This window comes from Chiloscyllium punctatum, chromosome 17 (assembly GCF_047496795.1).
Source record: "Chiloscyllium punctatum isolate Juve2018m chromosome 17, sChiPun1.3, whole genome shotgun sequence".
In the NCBI taxonomy this organism is placed as follows: domain Eukaryota; kingdom Metazoa; phylum Chordata; class Chondrichthyes; order Orectolobiformes; family Hemiscylliidae; genus Chiloscyllium; species Chiloscyllium punctatum.
In genome coordinates this window covers 59679063-59695790 of record NC_092755.1, presented here as the reverse complement: position 1 = coordinate 59695790, position 16728 = coordinate 59679063, and the positions used below count along the sequence as shown (strand labels likewise).

At 42.0% G+C, this 16728-nt stretch overlaps 1 protein-coding gene across 5 annotated transcripts in view; it reads right to left on the bottom strand.

Annotated features, from left to right (window-relative positions):
- susd2 (sushi domain containing 2) overlaps nucleotides 1–16728 on the bottom strand; it is a 230121-nt gene that overhangs the window by 92294 nt on the left and 121099 nt on the right. For all 5 annotated transcript variants that reach the window (XM_072587276.1, XM_072587274.1, XM_072587275.1 and 2 more), the window contains exons 3-4: nucleotides 9895–10099; nucleotides 5952–6103 (exon numbers count right to left, since the gene is read on the bottom strand). In XM_072587276.1, the coding sequence (XP_072443377.1) occupies nucleotides 5952–6103; nucleotides 9895–10099 (357 nt within the window). The remainder of the gene's footprint in view (nucleotides 1–5951; nucleotides 6104–9894; nucleotides 10100–16728) is intronic.

Below are 16728 nucleotides of genomic sequence, written 5' to 3'. Positions count from 1 at the left end.
CAGGAGTAGAGTTTTGGATCACTTCAAGCTTATGAAAGATACAGCATAACAAGTCAGCCAGCAGTGCACTGGAATAATTATGTCTAGAGGTAACAAAAATATATATGTAATAGCTGAAGGGTGGAGTCACGTGATGTTGGGAAGCTGGGAAAAGGCAGTCTGAATGATGGCGAGGATATGTGGTTGGAAGCTGACCTTGGGGTCTACATGACACTGAGGGAGTGTGTGTGTGTGTGTGTTTGTGTGTGGCAAATCTGGGAGGGAGGTGGAGGAGGGCATGCACACATACACTGACCCACACACACACACACACACACATGTACAGACGTCCATGACAAACAGGAGGCTGGGAGAACACAGCAAGCCAGGCAGCATCAGGAGGGAGAGAAGTCAATGTTTCAGATGTAATTCTTCCTCAGTCGTGAGGAAGGGTTCTACCAGAAACATTGACTTCTCTACCTGATGATTGACCTCATTGACCTGATGCTGCCTGGCTTGCTGTGTTCTCCAGCCTCCTGTTTGTCTGCTTTGGATTCCACCATCTGCAGGATTTTTTTTCTATCGATGTAGCATGAAGCTGCTGCCCAGTCCTGACTGCCATTCTGCCTGTGCCCATGTGATTGTCTACAAAGCAGGTTGCTGTTAGCCATTCAAGGTGGTTCCAGTCAGCACTGGGCCTCCTTCAGCCAGAGTTGCACAAGATCATTCTGCAGGGCTGTCTACACTACCCCCCCACCCACCCACCCCCTCCCAGTGAAAGTCAATCACTTTCCTCAGTTATGCTGCAACCACTAAGGGGGAACTAAGTTAGGAAAAGACACTCACAAAAGCCCTGAAAGCAAATGTTGCAGCACTATTCTGTTAGCCTTGACAAATTTATGACTCTGATGATAAATATTGAATAATTCTGTAATATGAACAAGCCACGATAATATTTACCTTCCCTAGTTCTATAGCAACAGTGCGTCTGAAGGATGTAACCGAAGACCCAACCACTTCCGATGTAAACCTTTTTAAAGTTGCTTTATGATGTAAAAATCTGGAGAAACTATACCAGTATAACATTATTGTATTTTGCCAAGGGTTTATTTGCTGCACAGTAAATATTTAGGTGAACTGTTGGACAGCTCCATTTATATATGAAGACAGTATTGTGCAAATCATTACAAGCTATAAACTGGAAGCACCTGTACCCTGTGCATCATTCCCATTTGTGTTGTTTGTAGTTTGTCAAGTTTTAATTATCTCTTCCCTATCAGTTGACATAAAGTACACGGGTCCTGTTGCAATATTTTCATATTTGAATCCCAAAGGGTCATTTTTCTAAAAAAAACTAGACTAAACAAACAAAGCATTTTAATAGTTTTGAATATCCTCCATACATTGTCAATAAATCGAACTGAATGATAAATCTGTGGTTGACACCTCTACTTGAGCATTGGAAGCAATCATTACAAATATGTAACAGCCTGTCTTTTTGACCTCAATTAAACATACAAGGTAGGGCTGAATCTTTGTTGATGGTATTACAAGCGCACTGGCTGGAAACTGCAGTAACTGATTCCCTACGAATTCACTGCAATTTCTGGAACTATGGGCATCATTCCACACTCTGCGTGTCCAGTTGGATCGAACTCACATCTCACCAGGGTTGAGTGGAAGGGAATTTGTGTGATATGCTTGACAAGTGGCTGATGCCCAAATGCTAGCAGTTCCATGTGCACCCTACCATGTCTTTCATGTGTGTGAAATTAGTCCGAATTATTATTGTGGCATGACCCTACAGTTTCTGCTAAATCAAATTGCATCATGCTTGCTTTAGCACAGAAGTTGCTCATACTAAGTAAGCTTCTCCATTTAGTTGATCATAACATTTTGCTCTAATAAACAGAAGAGTTTATCAGAACAATAAACTTGAGATAATAACTTACAATTATTTATTAATTAGTTCGAAGGTCAATTGGCATTAGCAGCAGCTCTGAATGTACTCCCATACACAGGTATGGACTGAACACCAAATAAACAAGATTATAAGATTTAGGAGAGGAAGTAGGCTATTCAGCCCATCGAGTGTACTTCCTAATTCAATGAGATCGTGACTGATTTGATAAACCTTAACTCCACTTTCTTGCCTCTTCCTTTAATCCATGTACTGATGAAAAAAATCTGTCTAGCTCAGCTTTAAATATTCATCGTACTAAATGGAAAATAATTTTTATTATTGATGTTAATTGGTCACAGATAGATGTAAGGTCAGAAGTTGAAGATTATAAGCTCCTTAAACTTTGGTCTCCGAATTAGGCCAATTAGTGTCAAGATATTATTAAATTGTGAATGCTGATCAAATACTTCTCAGTCACATCCTGGATTAGAGTTTGCTGTGTTGGGTTAATGGGCGAAAGGAATTTTTAATATCCCAATCATCTAGTCTATCTTAATCAGAATAATATTTCCACAAATCCAAACCACCCACTTTGGAAAGCTATTGACTCCCTCTTTTCAGAGATTAATTTAAATACTTGTGCCTTTCAAAAAAAGTCATTTTTGTAAGTTTTTACAGAATATGATGTGGTTTGCAAATTCTATAAATAGTACAGTGAATATCTAGGTATGATTACAGAATAACAATCTAATCAAGGGGTTCATTAAGCACTCCAGCTAAAAAAGCAAAGTTCAAGGAGTTTATGATTAGTAAATTATGGCATATTCATGTTTCATTAGAACTAATTAGAACACTAAAAGTGTTCACCTTTTGAGAAGGGTTTTGTGTTGTACTCATCCCTATTTGAGCTGAGGAGAATTCACATTTTTCCTGCAGATGGAGATCAATTTTCCACGGTCACTTGCGACTTTACTATTACAGCTTAATTGCTAAAAGTTACCTGAAATTATAAAATTCCACGACCAGTATGCAGTCTGTAGAAAGTTGTTACAAACCTTGCCCTACCCCCACCCCACACCGCTCTGTTTTCCAGCAGAAGCAAATTGACAAATTGGATTCATCCCACAAGGTGTGCTAGTGCATAATGTTACAAGGACATCATTGTCTGCATTATCTCATGAAGTCCTTGATGTTCAGCCACCCTGACACATCTTTCATAACATGGTACCCAACACCCCGACTTCCTTTGATTGCCACATGAACCTAGTGCAGGGCCCAACACAATGGGTAAGTAACTCAAGCACAATGCAATAATAGCGACATGATGGAAACTGAACCAGGAAATGAGAGGCTCAGCTAACGGTCTGGGAACATGGGTTCAAATCCTTCCACCACAGCTGGTGCCAGTCTCAGCAATGATATGCATGGCATTAACTGCTGTAAGTACCTTCTGGTTTGCTAATGATCTCTAGGGAAGGAAATCTGCTGCCTGGTTTGGCCTAGATCTGAATCGGAGTTGAGAGTGTGTTACTGGAAAAGCACAGCAGGTCAGGCAACATCCAAGGAGCAGGAAAATCAATTTTTCAGGCCGAAGCCCCTCACCAGGAATGAGACTGGGAGTCTCGGGAGTGGAGGAGGGTGGGGCTGAGGAGAAGGTAGCTGAGAGTGCAATAGGTGGATGGAGGTGGGGGTAAAGGTGATAGGTCGGAGAGGAGGGTGGACCAGATAGGTGGGAAGGCAGATTGATAGTGTGTTGCTGAAAAAGCCCATCAGGCCAACAGTAATGGGATTGTCTCTTAACTTCCCTCTTAAAAACACTTAACAAGCCACACATTTCAAGGGAAATTGGGAATAGGCAACAAATGCTGACCTTGTCATAAGCATGCAATGAAAGAACATTAAAAAGTTGTCAGCCTGTCACAGATCATATTTCTCAGCTGGCATTCGGGCAACTACTCATCCAATTCTGGACATCGCATGAAGTCACAACCTTCTTAAAAGCTAATTTATCACTCACCAGTCACTGGTAGGACATGGATAATTAAATTATTTCTGGTTCCACACATACTTGTTACAGCAAATACACCACCACTGTCTAAGGCAGTAAATGCTCAGGCATTGATCATCTGTTAAAGCTGACAATTAACTACATTCAAATGAGCAGAGGGGGTCCAGGGACAGGAGCTCAGATAACTCTAAATAAGATTGCATCGTGTTTGAATGACATAATTTAATTTGACAAAATTGGAGTCAGCAGCTTTAATGTGTCAAGGCCTCAAGGCTCCAGGGCAAATTGGATACATGGGGTACAATGGCCTAGATTTTCGAATGGCCACAAAATAATTTCTGCAGCCTGGATGGAAGTTGCGCATGGGGACCCAGACCTGACTGGAATCGCCTGTCAGAAATGCAGAGCTCCTTCGTTCTGTAAAAGTGGAGTGTAACGGTAATCAGTGTGGGATTGCTACTCCTCAGAAAACCTGGCCCAATGCATTTTGCTGAAATTTCATCAAGGACCACCACCTTAAACAATATTTGTGTCAAGGGGTTATGCCCCGGAACACTGGAACACACTGCACCTTCGGATGATATAACTAGGATCCGAACCCATGAATCCCCAAAGGTTAGAGCTGCATTTGCCTCCATCGTGAGGCATCTTCACACTGTCTTACCCAGATTGCCAATACCCACAAGACCCCATAAGACAGTTGCCAGGACATCTCCACATGGTGTTTGATTGGGTCGGCTGGTTCCCTGGCTAATTTTAACCAGCCTGCACTGAAGGAGTAATGTGGAGGCTTTGGAGTGGGTGCAGACGAGATTTACCAAGATGCTGCCTGGACTGAGCATGCTACTATAAGGAGAGGTTGAACAAACTTGGATTCCTTTCATTTGGAGTGACAGAAGCTGAGGGGCAACCGGATAGAAATATATATAATTATGTGGGGCACTGATAGGGTGGATAGTCAAAGTCTCTTTCATAGAGTGGAAATGTCACAAATGAGGGACATAGATTTAATGTGAGATGGGAATAGTTTAAAGGAGATGTGCAAGGCAAGGTTTTTATCCAGAGGGTAGTAGGTGCCTGGAAAGTGCTGCTAGGAATGGTGGTAGAAGCAGATAAGACAGCAATATTTAAGAGATATTTCAACAGACACACGAACAGGCAGGGAATACAGGGATACAGACCATGGGCAGACAGAGAAGATTAATTCTGAATGGTCAGCACATGAAGAAGGGTTTATGCCTGAAACGTCGATTCTCCTGCTCCTCGGATGCTGCCTGGCCTGCTGTGTTTTTCCAGCACCACATTTTTCAACTAACTCCAGCATCTGCAGTCCTCACTTTCTCCTCATGGTCAGCACAGACATGGTGGAAAAAGAGCCTGTTTCTGTGCTGCACTGTTCTATGTTCAGGTAGAGTGTCCAGCCGCATTCCATTACAGCCACCTCAAAGCTGGATCTGAGCCCAGTGTTGGCTCCTGACAATCTTGGTAAAACTGAGCCTGTCATATTGCTCTGGGCAGTTTCTGAGTGGAGAACAAATACATGCAAGGAAAGGACAAATAACTCTTTAGGTAATACCTTCTCCAGTTTAAAGAGTCCTTGTTCAGGTGATTAGATAGTCCCATTTACCACAAAGCATTCTTTCAATGGACAATGAGTTAAATCCCAAGGATCATCATATCCCACTACAGAACATCCATGGATAGAGGCTTGGCATTTGATGGTAACACATTTACCAAAGGCCTTGGGTTAGCAATTCTCATCAGATTTGCAAGATTTTTTTGTGCTCACCAGGCTTATTGGCTTCACTGAGATAATATCAATAAAGTGGTTTGCCTTACTCGTGTTAATTGTAAACTTCACGTAAACTTCTCTGAACTTGTTTATTTAATAGGTCGAATGGGGTGCTATAAGTCAAGGAGGTTCCTCAACTTCACCCTGAGCATATCCACACCAAGTGAACTCCAACCGTTCAGGAAGGCAGCTCACCACCAATTTGCCAATGATGCCCATATCCTGTGAGAGATTTAATGAAAAGATTTAGCCAAAGGAAATTGACTGACCTGACACCCATGTCCCTCGGCGATTAAAGGTCATTCCATTATCTGTTGACAACTCAAATTGTATCCTTCCATTTTCATACAGCAATGGTGAGATACAGTGAGCCCTATGTTCAGCATCAACGTAACCATTGGTACAAATGTCTGACTTGAACCTGAAATGGGACAGTGTTGAAATTTAATCCAACAGAAACTTACAGCAAATAAGACCTTTCAATTAACTTGGGATTCACAAGATCATAAGCTTTAACTTTGACCAGCACATATCTGAAGACAGAGGTGCAGACAAGAGGACTGACAGCTATCTCCTGCATAAAGATAGAGCCAAAACTGACTGAAGCTCACAGATTGAATCAAAGCAGAATGCCAGTTTTATACTGAGATAATGTGAGGCTCAGTTTCTCACCCTTGTACATTCAATGGCAAAATGTTGTGGGTTCTCATTTGAAGACATGGCAGAAAGGAAACTTGGCTGACAGTCCACTGGGTTACAAAAGTGATCCTCCACTGTCAGGGGTCCATCTCCTAGTGGGTATGTTAAACCAAGGAGGTCTTTGCTGCCCACTCAGGTGGAGTGTTAAGGAACCCAGGTAAGTTATCCTCAGAATCCTGGCCAAAATCTATCTGTCGAACAGCATCACAAAAGCACTCGTTATCCAGCCAATGTGATCGTCTTATTTATGAAAGCTTGCGTTAAGCAAATTGGGTGCTGCGTTTTCTTCATTGCGACTATTCCAAAATATTTTATTGGCTGAAACTCACTGTGGGTAATCCTATGGTTGAAAGGGGCTTTCGATGTAGAAGTCCTTATTTTATTAAAAGTATAAGAAACATGAAGCAAATTTTTAAAAATGGTAAAAGCTCATGGGATCTAGGGTGACTTGGCAAGTTGGATTCAAAATTGGCTTAATGATGGGAGACAGAGGGTAGTGGCAGAAGGCTGTTTGTGTAACCGAAGCCTGGTGTGCATGGTTGTGCCACAGGGATCAGTGCTGGGTCCCTTATTGTATGTGTTATTTATAAATGACAGAGATGAGAATGTTAGGGGGACGATGAGTAAGTTTTGCAGGTGACACAAAGATTGGTCTGGTGGTTGACACTGGGGAGGAAGGTGTTAGGTTATAGGTACATATAAATGGATTGGTCTGATGGACAGTTCAGTGGCATGTGGAATTTAAAACCCGGACAAGTGTGAACTGATGCACTTTGGAAGAAGGAACAAGACAAGGGAGCACTCAATGAATGGCATTTGGGATGCTCCTTCACAGATCCCTGAAAGCAGAAGGACAGGTTAATAGGATAGTTAAGAGGCCTGCCAGGCCACTTGTCTTTACTAGTCATGGCATAGATTGTAAGAGTAGGGAGGTTATGTTGGAGCTGTTAGGAACTTTGGTTCGGCCACAGCTGGAGTACTGTGTGCAGTTCTGGTCACCATACTCGAGAAAGGATGTGATTGCAATGGAGGGGTTACAAAAGAGATTCACCAGGATGATGCCTTGGATGAGCCATTTAGGCTATGAAGTGAAGCAGGATAAACTCAGGGTTTATTTGGAGCAGAGAAGACTGAGGGATATCCTGATAGTGGCGTCTATGATTATGAGTCACAGATAAATGAATGGGTAGTTGATTGAACAATAATAAGGGGTCATAATTTTCCAGTGAAAGGCAGGAGACTCAGAGAGGGTTTGAGGAAAAATGTTTTCACCCAGAGGTTGGTGAGGGTTTGGAAGGCATTGCCTTGGAGGGTGGCTGAGGTGGGAAACCTCATATCTTTACGAAGTTCTTGGATGAGCACTTGAAGTGTGATAACATTCAAGGCGAGGGGCCAAGTGGGATTCATCTGATTAGAACATGAAGTTCTGATGAAGAGTCGTACTTGATTCAAATTATTCACCCTGTTTCTATCTCCACAGATGCTGCCAGATCTGCTGAGTTTCTTCAGGATTTCATGTGTTTGTTTCAGACTTCCAGAATCCACAGGATTTTACCTGGTAGAAGTATTTCTGTTGCCAGGGATTTGCCAAAGTTGTGGGAAGGTCAAAAGGGATGGATGCGGGATCAAAACAGAGAGGATATGATCATGAAAATGACGAAAATCAACAGAGATCTTGGATAGTACATACAGCAGAAAATACCATAAGATAGAAGGAGTCTTATTCGAACAGATCAGAAACATCCACAAGTTATATTCTGGGATAAACCAGGAGTTGAAGCTGAAACCTCACTCTGTTAAGAAGACCATCCAAGTCAAGTACCAAGTTTCACAAGAGAGACCGCCATTTATCTGGATCAAACAAAAACACATTCTGGGAGAGATGTGAACCTCCAAACCAAATGAAGCTATGAAGTCAGAGGCTTGTGGGAGACGGAGTAGTGTGTATTTGTAAAAAGATGAATGTATGTAATAGATAATAATTAAGGCAAAGACTTGAGGGGTGATGTGTATGAGCTGATGTATATGAGCCCAAAAGGATTAATAGGGCGGCACGGTGGCACAGTGGTTAGCACTGCTGCCTCACAGCGCCAGAGACCCGGGTTCAATTCCCGCCTCAGGCGACTAACTGTGTGGAGTTTGCACATTCTCCCTGTGTCTGTGTGGGTTTCCTCTGGGTGCTCCGGTTTCCTCCCACACTCCAAAGATGTGCAGGTCAGGTGGATTGGCCATGCTAAATTGCCCGTAGTGTTAGGTAAGGGGTAGATGTAGGGGTATGGGTGGGTTGCGCTTCGGCGGGGCGGTGTGGACTTGTTGGGCCGAAGGGCCTGTTTCCACTCTGTAAGTAATCTAATCTAATATTTGGAACAATATGATTCACACCACCCACGATGATGATGCCACGTAGTCAGTGGAGAGATGTGGAGGGCTTTCAGCATTTACAGTAGTATGGATACATGGACTCGTGCAGTGCAACAAATGTCTTAATGTTTACTCGACTCCGGACCTCTCAGAGAATTAGACCAAAGAGGTAGGTTGCCCAATTTGCAACAAAGCATAATGTCTGCTCATGGAGGAAGGTTTGCAGTGGAGTTCACAAGGGGTCAGTTTTGGGACTTTGCTTTTCCTGATACATAGTAATAACCCGCACCTTGTTCTAAATTGCACAATTTCAAAATCTGTGGTTCATAGAACACTTGGAAGCTTTGTAAATTGTGCAGAAGAAAATGTAGGAAATATACAAGTTGATGGAGTGGGGAGACAGATAGAAGATTAAGTTAATTGTAGAGAAATGTGAAGTGATTCATTTTTGTGGGATAACATGAAGACACAATATAAAATTGAATTTGGAACTCTAAAGGGATTACAGGAACAAAGGGAATTGGGTGTATATGTACATAAGTCGTGAAAAATGAGGCACAATAGGTTGAGTGAATGGTTAATAAAACATACAGTATCCTAGGATTTATTAACAGGGGCATGGAGTACAGGTGCAAAGAGGCTGTGATGAACTTTTTTAAAAAATCATTTCCATCCCAGGCTCTGTATCAATACAAAGCAATAGCTACAATGCATTAATACTTGGTATATTTGAGATCTTGTAGCAATGCCTTTTGAAAATGGTTATCAGACAGCTAGAGTAAAAGGTGAATTGTAACGAACAGCGGGAAAGAAAATCAGACAGGCTCTAGACCTGCAATGTCTGTTTACACATGGAGGCAAAGTGAAAAGAGTCTCAGTGGGCTAATGAAGATTGTACGTCAATCCTGTAATCGACTGAAAATCTAACCTGATGAATAGCATTTGGGCAGACTAGTCCAAGCTGCTTATGTACCCAACCATTTGACAAAGGATACATTATGGAAATAACACTAATTATAGCATAAAATACTCTTATCTTTGGATTAAAAGAAAAAACTGACAATATTTTGTTGCAGTGTATTCAAAATTAAACACGTTTGTTTTATATTACTAATCCTTAGGTAGGGTGTCTACTGACTATATCAGACTCACTTGCAAATTATCTTGTCCTGAGCATTAAATGTTGCATTAACGATGACAAAATCTTCTCCTCCCATTAAGGTTCCTGATTGAGGAGATACCCGGAGACAGAAGTCGCTGTAATCTGGGCAACATGTTCGCAATGATTTGCAGGTCACATGACAGGAACAATCAGCCAACCTTTGTCCACAACTGTTTTGACACGAATTCTGAGCATCTGGAAACAAAAATATAAAACATACTCACGATTGAATCATATACTTTCAAATTACCAATACTGAAGTGAGTGATGGAACAAAATTGCCTGATTGCAAGGCTGATATCTGTTTCTATGATTTTTATAAGCCCATTGTCCACTCCCCACACACAGTTATCATGACAATATTTGATTCCTGTAAGGATTCTATTCCATTCTCCCAATTTCTTGGTTTCCATCATATTGTTGATGCAACCTTCCACAACAGGACTTCAATTATGTCTGCACTTATCCGAAGCTGAGGAATCTCTTCCTAGTGTAGTTGACAAACCACATAAACACAGTGAATATACAAGCAGGTGAAAGGCTAGAAATACTGCTGTGAGTAACCACCTCCTGACTCCCCAGAGCCTGGCCACCACCTACAAGGCACAAGTAAGGAGTGTGATGGAATACACTCCACTTGCTTGGATGAGTGCAGCTCCAACAACACTCAAGAAGCTTGACACCATTCAGGACAAAGCAGCCCCCGCTTGATTGGCATTACATTGACAAGCATCCACTCCCTCCACTATTGACTCTCATTGGCAGCAGTGTGTACTGTCTACAAGATGCACTGCAGAAATTCACCAAAGATCCTCAGACAGCAGCTTCCAAACCCACGACCACTTCCATCTAAATGGACAAGGACAGCGGATACATGGGAACACCACCACCTTCAAGAACCCCTCAAGCCACTCACCATCCAGACTTGGAAATATTTCGCCATTCCTTCATTGTCACTAGATCAAAATCCTGGAAATCCCTCCCTTAGGGAATTGTGGGTCAGCTCACAGCAGGTGGACTGTAGCTGTCCTCCACCTTCTCAAGAACTGGGATGAGCAATAAATGCTGACCAGCCAGCGATGCCCACATCCCACAAATAAATTTTTAAAAAGCATTCAAACATGTCTGTTCTATTTGATGCCCTTCTGCTCAAGCCCTTTTCCCAATTCCCAGAACAACAATCCTGTTCTTCCTGCTTTCACCTTCTACCCTAACAGTCTCTGTATTTAGCACATCCTTTTGCTATCTTTTCCCCCTCCAGGTAATGCCACCACCAAACACACCCTCCTTGCCCTCTGTTTTTATCATTCCAAAGGGACTGATCTCTCTGCAACATTCTGGTTTAGGTCTAGGTCACGCCCCCAACACCCTCTCCCTTTCCTCAGGCACCATTCCGTGCAGACACAGAAAATGAAATGTCTGTCTTTTACTCTCCATGCATACCTCCTTCCAATGAAACAGCAATTTGTGTATCTGCATCATGGCAATACAGTGTATTATGTCATACAATTGAAAAACAGGAAATACTGGAGAAACTCAGCAAGTCTTGCAGCATGTGTGGAGAGAGAAACAGAGTTAACATTGAAAATCCAATGGAACCGGTCCAGTATCTGTAATTTTTTTAATTTAATGTTTATTCACCACCACTTCTCCTCCTGGTACAGCCACCTTGAAGAAGTTCTGCTCTTCTCTACCACAAGGTATCCTTTCAAATCTTTCTGTTTGTTCACCTTTACTGCTTTCTATTTCCCTCCTTGTCTCTGATAAGGTATTTACCAAAATCTGCTTTTAAATTGCCTACCTGAGTGGCCATCTCAAGCTCTCCATGTGGATTCAACTGAAATTCTATCTTTACGGTTTTAAATCCATCCAGGGTCTCTATGATGTACAACACTGCTTGAGCAATTATTCTGACAACATCCTGAGATCCACCCTCAGTGCCGTGCACTGCCACTAGCTCAACCTCTCTCTCCATCAGTAAGACCTCACTCTATCTGTCCTGGTCCCAGTTCCATTTCAACTTTTAAAAAAAAAGTTGCAGCATCTGCAGTGTTTTATTTTTATGTTTGCGTATTTTGTTCACTGTTTACAATTAATTTCTCTATCTGTTGAGACCAAAGGCTGAGTGGGTGACCACTTCACCTAGATCCAGTCCAAGATCATGATATTGAGTTTCCAATCATCCACGTTAATTCTCCGCATTATTCCCTTTCTGCTCTTGGCCTGCTGCAGTGTTTGAATGAAGCTCGATGCAAGATTAAGCACCTCATCTTGTAACTGAGCAGTTCATAGCCTTCCAGAGTCAACACTGAGTTCAGCAATTGTCAATGATATCCCCTTCCTCCCATTTAGTTTTACTTCATTTTAATATATACCTTGATTCATTTGCAGCTATAGGTCATTCGGTTATAACGTGAGTTTCGTTAACACAAATTCGCTGTAATGCGATTGACGAATTGGGGACACTGTTTCTAAAGCGCCAAATGTTAAAATATGTGTTGCCAACACTTTAAGCACTGTTTCTAAATTGCGATTTTTCTATAATGCAAGGTTGCACAAGAACACAACCATTACATTATCGAAGAAGTACCTGTACTCATGATTCTGCCTTTCACACCTTCTCTACACTGTGGGGTGGCTCAGTGGTTAGCACTGCTGCCTCACAGTGCCAGGGACCCACGTTCAATTCCCACCTCAGGCGACTGACTGTGTGGAGTTTGCACGTTCTCCCTGTGTCTGTGTGGGTTTCCTCCAGGTGCTCCAGCTTCCTCCCACAATCCAAAGATGTGCAGGTTAGGTGAATTGGCCACGCTAAGTTGCCCATAGTGTTAGGTGCATTAGTCAGGGGTAAATATCGGGTAGGGGAATGTGTGAACTTGTTGGGCCAAAGGGCCTGTTTCCATGCTGTAGGGAACCTAATCTAAACATATCAACTCTGCTTTCCCTCCATAGATGCTTCCAGCCCTGCTGGGATTCTCCAATAATTTCTGCTTTTGTTTCTTCTAAACATATTGTTTAATTCTTCATGTCACTTCAAGGCTGCCCCAATAAAGACCCTTATCGTTTAATCTCTTGCCATCCACCCTGTCCCAACCTTCTTTTTTGTTCTTTACCCCATCCTCTGACGCATTCGAAATCTCTTAGATCTCTAGCTTTTTCGGTTCTGATGTAAGGTCACATGCCTGAAAGGTTATCTCTGTTTCTGTCTCCAAAGTTGCTGCCGGCTGACCTGCTGAGTATTTCCGGCATTTACTGTTCCTGCACCACTAAAACAAAACAGATTATCTAAAGAGGATCATACCAGTGAGTCGTCAGAAAACCATGGGATAAAAATCAGCTCTGTTTACTGACCAAGTAGCAATTGTTGAAGATGAGCCAATGTTCTGTCCATTGGTAAGTCATCAAACCAGGGTCCTGCTGCCCTGACAGGTAAATGGATCAGATCCCACAGCAGTATTCAAAGAGGAGCAGACAAATTGTCTCGAGTGCCCAGGTCAATATTTAGCCCTTAACTAACAAAATTTAAATGAATTATCCAGCCACTCTCACATTACAGTTTGTGGAAGCTACTTGTGTACAAATTGGTTATCATAATTATCAGCAGTGACCACATTTCAAAAGTATTTCTTTGGCTGTAAAGTACTTTGGGATGTCCTGAGGCTGTGACAGCCTATATCTCTTTCTCATATGCACAGCATCAGACTACTTTATATTGTTACATTAAATCAAGAGATTTAATGTAGTCTCCTTTAATCGTGCTGGGAGATCTGATCCATTTACCTGACAGGGCAGAGGGCCCTGCTTTGATAACTTACCAATGGACAGAACATTGGCTCATTTTCAACTATTGCTATTTTGTCAGGAAGCAGGCAGAGCTGATTTTTATTCCATGGTTTTCAGGTGACTTATTGGTATGATCCTCTTTAGATAATGTGTTTTTTTAGTGGTGCAGAAACAGTAAATGCTGGAGATACTCAGCAAGTGCAAATTGCTGTTGTTGAGTTCAATGTGAAGAAGAAGGAGAGAGTTTTGAGTCTGCCCACCAGCTCATAATCTGTTCAAGGAAATTGTCAACCTTTTGTAAGAGCTCTCCTTATTTGCATTCCGTTAATTTTACAAGAAGGATAATCGTTACCTAATGCCCAGTCTTCCTGCCACACTCACAGCGGGAGTAATGATTTTGTCAATTCCGACTACGGTCACATTAATAAATGCTTGATAATACAAATCATAAACATTGCCAAAAGGAGACATGAAATGAAGCTTTTCATCTTGCATTTATCAGAACCAGGAAACAAAAAAACAGGCTTGAGGAAAGAGACACCATTCTGTACAGCCTGAGGAACAAGCACTGATGATGATGCAACAACAAGTTATGCATCAATCTTATTTCTCAGACCATAGTAACCCCCTGATCAACCAGAATCGACCTGCCTGCTCTGAGAATTAAGATTGACAGACAACTGGTCTTTCTGCAATGGAGATCCAACCCTTCAGCATGCTTTTCCCATGCTGTATAAATGGTGTCTTTCTTTTCTACCCAAGTCTATTTCTTGCACCCTAGTTCTGATAAGACCAAGATTAAAAGCTTCAACTTCTAGTCTCCTTTTAGCAAAGATGAAGGTCAATGGGAATTCACTTGTCATTTAATCTGGAAAGATGCACAGGATAAAGTAAACTACTTGTCCATTTAGTGGAGGGAGAGAAAATCCTTTTGCTGTTTCCTGCCTGTTGCTTTCTTCATATCCAGTATACTGTTCAAGGGAAGTGAGTAGCATTAGCATTTAGATTGCCCACCCTATTTGCCCTTGAGAAGGTAGTGGTGAGTTGCTTTCTTGAACCACTGCTCTCCATGTGATGTAGATAATGCTCATCGCTATTAGGAAGGGAGTTCCACCAGAATGATACAGTAATGCTTAAGGAACGTTGATATAGTTCCAAATCAGGGTGGTGTGTGGTTTGCAGATGGTAGTGTTCCCATTTATCTATCAACCTTGTCTTTCTAGGTGTTGGAGGTCATGGATTTGGCAGGTGTTGTGCAGGAAGCTTGCCACATTGCTAAAATTCATCTTTTAAGTGCTACACGCTGCAGCCTTTATGTGTGAGTGATGGAGGGAGTGAATGTTGAAGGTGTAGGTTGGGATTCCAAACAAGCAGGCTGCATTGTCCTTGATGGTCTCAAGTTCTAGAGTGCTATTGGAGTTGCACTCATCCAGACAAGCAGAGAGTATTCTTCACACTCCTGACTTGGTGGACAGGCTTCGGGAAGTCAAGGGGAGAGTTAATCACAATAGAATTCCCAGACTTTGTTCGATTTTTATATTCACTGTATTTCTAATGTTCAGCCAGTTTAGTTTCTGGTTAATGGCAATGCCCTGGGGTGAGGAGGGATTTGCCAATGGTAATGCCATCTATTCTATATTTTATGGCTTGACCTTTTCAGAGATCACACCCTTTGTGTAACAAGTTTTAATTGTGGTGTTTTAACATTTCCACTACATATTTCACTCTATCTTCCAGCTTTCTATCGTTTGCTTACCTTCCCCCGAGTCCATACCCAATCTTAACTAATCACACACAGTGCACATAGATCAGTCAACACAGGATTAACACAACCAAACAGAGAATAATTGAATCATTAATCACAATACTGCTGAACTTCAGTGGGAGCTGGTTACACTGGTGTCGTTCCCAACATCAAACCTGTACCAAATACCACAACATTTGCAAAAAATAAGTCTGCTTGTGTGAACAGTCAGTGTTCATCTCCAGTCCATATTTGACTCGAAACTTCTTTGCCTTTGTTCAGCTCTGAGCATTCAGTAGAAAATTGCAAACAGCTTTTCAGAAGTTGAATCTTTTGCATATTCATCCACTGTAATCTTTAGACTCAAAACTACCCCAAATGTAATGCTCCATGAGATCAAACTCTTTGTCCAAGGCCGCGTAGAATAGAAAAAAATAAGCTGCATGCATATTGTATCTTCTATATATAACACTGTTCTAAGGTACTTTGCATTTGCAGGTGACAGATTCAAATAGAATTGAGAAGGATATTGGGAAGGTGATGAAAAGGACCATTGAGAGATAAGTGGGGTGAGAGATGTAAAAAGGAAGAGGCATTGTGGGAAAGATGGTAGAAGTTGCTACCACTGATTGTAAAGTAGAGACGCAGGTTGCATGAGAGGAGGTCTAGAGGAGTGTACATATTGGCGAGTGCCTGGAAGAGTTTTAACACAATGCACTGGGGATTGATGGGGAGTAAGGCATTAGCTGAGTGGGCTGTCATACCCAGCATGATATAAGTAGATGGTAGCATTTGTGAAGTGAGAGAATTCATATTCAGTAAGTCAAAGAATCATTACTGTGACATTCTCACTGAAATTTGGAGTGAATCTTACAAGATAAGGAGTGAGTGGAAACAGGAGACTGATTGAAATTGAAATGGTGAACCAAGGACCACAGCACAGAAATATTAGTCATAAAAATTGGCTCTAAAGCTCCATATTCGCTCATAACTCAGTTCACCCTCCATGTGAGATGGATGGCTTCCAGCTCTCTTCAGCTTGGCTCATAGCTGAACCCTGACTTTAATGTGAGTGAAAGATACTGTCTCACATGTGCAATGGTGTATCAAAAACTTCCCAACTGGTCATGTCAAGAGGCCAAATCATCGTTGTGACTGATCTAATGTAGTTATACCAAACTTGGTCCATCGAGTACAGTTGTCTGTCTTTCAGGACATAGAGCAACCAGCATCCCTTCTGGTCCCAACAACCCCCTCCCCTCTGTCACCAAAGAACTAACATTCAACAGCCATTAAG